This window comes from Gekko japonicus, unplaced genomic scaffold (genome assembly GCF_001447785.1).
Source record: "Gekko japonicus isolate JY-2015 unplaced genomic scaffold, Gekko_japonicus_V1.1 scaffold167, whole genome shotgun sequence".
Classification (NCBI taxonomy): domain Eukaryota; kingdom Metazoa; phylum Chordata; class Lepidosauria; order Squamata; family Gekkonidae; genus Gekko; species Gekko japonicus.
The window spans coordinates 1,143,920-1,148,963 of NW_015164670.1; the positions used below are offsets into that span (position 1 = coordinate 1,143,920).

The 5,044-nt window shown below is 60.3% G+C and overlaps 1 protein-coding gene across 1 annotated transcript in view; it reads right to left on the reverse strand.

The window, feature by feature from the left end:
- Positions 1-3,006: 3,006 nt before the first annotated feature.
- Positions 3,007-5,044, reverse strand: part of RFX7 (regulatory factor X7) — a 25,573-nt gene continuing 23,535 nt past the window's right edge. Inside the window, exon 11 of the mRNA XM_015409160.1 lies at positions 3,007-5,044. This exon is cut by the window's right edge and continues 21 nt beyond it. Within this exon, the coding sequence (XP_015264646.1) occupies positions 3,559-5,044 (1,486 nt within the window). The 3' untranslated portion in view covers positions 3,007-3,558.

The following is a 5,044-nucleotide window of genomic DNA, read 5'->3' on the forward strand; positions in this document are numbered from 1 at the left end:
GAGAACCGGACTGTGCACTCAATGGAGGGGGGAGGCGAGGCGGGGGGGGGGGGAGTCACTTTTCCTTTCCTTAGCGAGAGCACGGGGGTAGAGTACAAGACTTGATACCAACTTCAACAGCACAAACTTCCTTCTTTTCAGTCAACAGTCAGTGCTTTTCTGCAAGTTATCTGCAAATGCTTTACTTCATGAATTCTCATCATGAACGAACGACGCGAAAAAGGGGGACGTTTTTCTCTCTCTTCCCCAACACCAGCGCAATAAAAATAATCAGAGAGAAAAGAACATAGCTGACAATAACGAAGCAGAATCAGTCAACGTAAAAAAAAGAAATGTAACTAACTGGTGACGCGGCTACGCTTGCCTGGCTGGCGCGGAGCCAGTCTCCAATACAGCGCCAAAGGGGGGGGGAGAGCGAGAGGAGCACGCAGTGGTGGTTACAGGAGTCTACCTAGCACTGTACAAGGTCAGTCAGAGAACGCTCATGCACGGCGGCGTGTGATCCGGTATTAACACGGTGAGGCAAACGAAACATCTTTTTTTTTTTTCCTGCTGTAATATTCTCAGGTAAGAGAACAAGAAATAGAAATATCTCATTGAGATCAAAGCACGATTGCTACATAAGACAATTTTACATCTTTGCCTTTTCATAGTTGAAAACACATTTTAAAAAGTTTTCTGTAGTCATTTTGTTTCCTTGTTTTCTCTTTTCCGTCTCTGCGTGGGCCAGATTGGTTGCATTTATCCTAAGGAAGGTGCCTGCCACAGTTCAACACGAGGGCTAGTGCCACGGACGGCCCCGCCCGCCACCCCTCAGAGACACCGGCCGACGGGCGGGCCGGCCGGCCAAATCCAGAATACTGTCCAGGGGTCCGAGCTCAGCCACAGAAAGCCGAGCTGAGCTCCGTCTCATCCCAAGAATGTAAACAGCCTCGGAACTGCCTCCGCTCCGGGGAGCCCTCCCGAGTTCTTCTGGGGGCTCCCGCCACGCTGGGCCCCGACTCCAAAGAGGGGTGGGGGTCTGGGCCAGAAACAGACCTTCCAAGCCGCTCCCGGCACCCACCTCCCCCCACATGGAGGAGACTCAGAGCCCCAGACAGACCAGCGCCCCACACCTGCCCTCTCCCTAGCACCTTAACGTTTGCACAGGAATGGTTTTAGCACCCAATGCCACCCTGCGACCAACCTCATCCCTGCCCCCCCCCCCAGGATGACTGATGAGGCTCAGGGCTTTGGGCAGAAGGAACTGGCGGGGGGGCGTTTCGCATCAAGGGGAGCCAGCCTTCGAGAGGGGCCACACGACAGAGTGTTTCCAACGACCAAACCGGAATCTGTCTCCGTCTCTCCCAACAGGGGAGAGTATATCCCCTCCTCCACGTGCAGGGACCAGTTTGACAGACTCCCTGTGAGGCGAGCAGCCCACAAGCGCGATGCCGGCACCGTCTTCTGGTGGAGGCTGCTCTCTCGAGCCTCCCCCCCTTCCCAGGAAGCCGAGTTCCGGGGAGAGTCCCGTGTGCTTGAACGCGGGCCGCCCGGCAGCAGAGTCCTCCCCGCCAGGCAGAAGTGCTCTCGAGGGGAGAGGGGAACGCTCCCACTGACTCCGGGCACCTCTCCCCTGCAGGGCCAGCCTTGTAAACGGCTGAGCGGGCCCATCCTCTCCTCCGCCTCGCTCCAGGAAGCAGACCAAAGTGACTCCTGCTCTGGGGCGAGAAGGACTGGGCCTCCCCCTGCCTGGCCTGTCTCGGGAGTGCTCAGGAGAGGGGCCGCTGCAAAAGGCAGCCGGAGGGGCTCACAGTGAGGAACTGCCCGGCACCCTGTGGGCCTCCTCTCTCTCTCTCCTCTGAGGTCCGTGGGGCGGACTATGGCTCTGGGGCTACGCCCAACAAGCTCCCTTGGGAGCCTTAAAGCAGGTGGTTCGCCTCAGGAGGCCTGGGGAGGGGGGGAGGGAGGGGGGCCCCTGTTCTAGCTCCTTGCACAGCGAGAGAGAGAGAGCTGCTCCCCAGAAGGGACACGCCCACCCCCCCAAACATGGACCGCTGCTCTGGAGCTCTCCCCTCCCCACGCCCCAGCAAGGGCAAATTCCAGCCAAGGGCAGCACCTGAAGAGTCTAGTAGGCACTCGCTGGTGTAGGCAAGGGGCCAGCCCTATTTTGCCAGGGCGGCAGAGAAGTGGCCAGACCTCCCCAAAGAGGGAGCGATGCTGCCCCCGGCCCCCGTCATCGACCGGAGTCTCCTCCCCCCTCCCGCTGATGCCAGCGTGGCCGGAGGGTTCTGTGTGCAGATCTCGGCACAAGCCAAAGCCGCAGGCATAGCCCAGGGCTGCTCTGTCCCTCTTCACTGCCCTCACGAAGGCCGAGGGCACGGTCCCCCGGGGGATCTCCCCTGCATAAAGCACCCACCAATTTCTACCAGGTTTGTCCAGGAGAGGATCCCGAGCCACCAAGCCCCAGGACCCATCCTCTCCTGCCACGTCTGTGAAGCACCGGGCAGCATCAGGCTCTCTCCCGTGTGTCCCCCCCCCCCCCCCCCCCCCCCCCCCCCCCCCCCCCGCGCGCCCTTTTTTCTTTTCCTTCAGAAATGCCGATCGACAACAGGGAAGAGCCGTGTACGGCTTTTGCACCCAACGTTATTCCCCCGAGGGTGGGAGCAGTTGGGGCGGAAAGGGAAACTTGTCACCCTTCATTTCGGGCCCACCTGTAAAATAAAAACCGGCTCATCACCACCACTACGAAACAGGAGGGCTGGGGGACAGAACGCAGACTGTGGGGTCTCCGGGCCTCAGAATCCATTTTCACACCCAGGAGATAAAACCAGGACTAACGTTAGAAAGCCTAAAATTATTTTTCTAAGAGGAGCCTGGGGACAGCCCGAAAACTAAAACAAGACCCCTCCTCCTCCTCCTCCTCCTCGCGCTCCCCTGCCCCTTGAGCCCTTGTCTGGAAAGTGAAATTGCAGCAGGGGCAGGGCACCCCTCTCCCATCCGAGCCCCCCCCGCACAAAGGGGGCCCCTTCCCCCACACCTCTCCCTCCCCCGGAACCCCTCCCCCCCATACGGGATCTTCCAGAAGCAGGAATCGGGATCCTACTGCGGGGAGCTCTCTCTCTCCTGTGCCGGGGAACAACTTCCCTGCTGGGCTTTCTGGGCGGCGGCAAGGGAGGGGGGCAGAGGCCAGCAGGGAGCGCCTGGCGGATCCGGCCTTCTGCTTGGCTAACTGGGGCTTCCTGCCTGGTGGCTGACCTCGAAGGCTCTCTCGCTCAACCGATCTCTCTCCTGCTATCGCCAGAAATGCTCACAGAATTTAAAATCTAATACTGGCTTCTGAATAGGCTGTCTCCTTCAAAAATGTCTTTAAGATCGGCACATGCCTAGATTCCCTGCTGAAGAATAAAGCAGCTGGTGGTAGAGCAAAAGGTTTTGTTGTTTGTGTTCTTAAATGCCACAATGAATTAAATCTTAAACGTTTCCACTGCAGGAGGCACTTCCGTTAAGACAAATACAAGACGTCTGTCTTTAGAGACAGTGTGCTACATACAATTTTTTTTTTTTTAAGGGAGAGAGTTAACCCAACATCTCAACAGTAGGGTGGTCCTTGCTCTCCATCCAATCAAAACCTGCCGAAGCAATCGAGTTGATCGACTCGTTACAGATCTGCTGGAACAAGGGGTCGTTCTTCAACTCCTCCAGCGTCGCCTCGTCGTCCGGCCCCTGCTGGTGCGCCGGGTCAAAGAGGAGGGTGGGGTCCAGAGTGTTCAGGTCGCTGATGCTGCCCGAGAGCTCGGACGTCAGCCGGAGGTCGCTGGAGAAGACGGAGGCCACGCTGCCCAGGTCCGTCGCCACCTGGCTTACCAGCTGCGGGGTGGCCGGCAGGCCGTCCTCCCCCAAGAGGTCCTTGACGGTGCTGCCGAAGTCCAGCGGGGGCTCCGCGCTCTCCGATTGTGCTTGGTTCTCACCCGGAGGGAAAGCAACCTGCTCCCCGCTGCCGCTACTTTTGGTGAGGTAGCCCGGGGCCTGGAACTCAAAGACGGAAGGGCTGGCACCGAGCAGATCCTGGGCGTTGGCACTTGGGAAACCACTCGAAGTCTCCAGGATCTGCGTCAGGTTCATCCGGGCCGTGTAGTTGGAAGGCAGGTTGTTCACCCCCAGGCCCCTCATGGCGTCGTCGCTGTCCGAGTCGAGCTTGCTGAGCAAGACGTTGATCATTTTCTTAGAATTTGTCTGCTTGGCAGGCTGCTGGAAAGCCGTCTGCATCATCACAGTCAAGGGGACCGACCGACTCCTCTGGGCAAGGGTGGTGTTGGCACTCGCGTCTGCGGGGACTGTTGCAAAGGGGGCGTGGACCTCCGGGGTGACGGGGCTGCCGAACGACGACACGCCGGAACGGGGCACGTTGGCGACGGGGCAAGCGGCGGTGCTGCTGCCGCTCAGGTTGCGCTGGCGGTGGACGGCGGGACTCACGCTCCGGCACCGGAAGCTGCTGTTGTGCGAGGAGCCGGCTCCTTTGCTGTCGAGGGGCGCGGGGACCGCGAAGCCCTCTTGCTTGGCGCTGCTGATGGGGGAGACGGGGGTCACGCGGCCAAAGTGGGCGTCGTGGTGCCGGGACTGAGTCTGGTAGGACTGGCCGGGGACGGCGAAGGCATGCGGCTTCCGGAAGCGGTCTTCCACCAGCTCCTGGTAGCTCGGGAGGATGCCGTGGCTGGAGACCGTGGGGTTGCTCACCCCGCCGTACCCGGCATTCATCCACTCCAGCTTGGTCTTGTCCGGATGGGTGGCCGTGGGCCGCTGCATGGGCTTGACGGGGCTGCTGGAGACGATGCTGGCGTCGTGGTAGGCCATGCTGGAGCTGATGGGCGTGAAGGCGAAGGGGTTCCTGCACTCCACGGGGCTCGGCGGGATGCTGCTGCTGCAGTTGGAGTGGGGCGTGCCGATGGGCGTGTGCCGGCTGCTGCCCAGGGCGCTGTCGACGGGGGTCGTGGGGGCCATCCTGGAGCACGGGCTCTCCCTCCAGACGCCCTGCGACCCGGCAATGATTTCCGAGGTGGGGGTG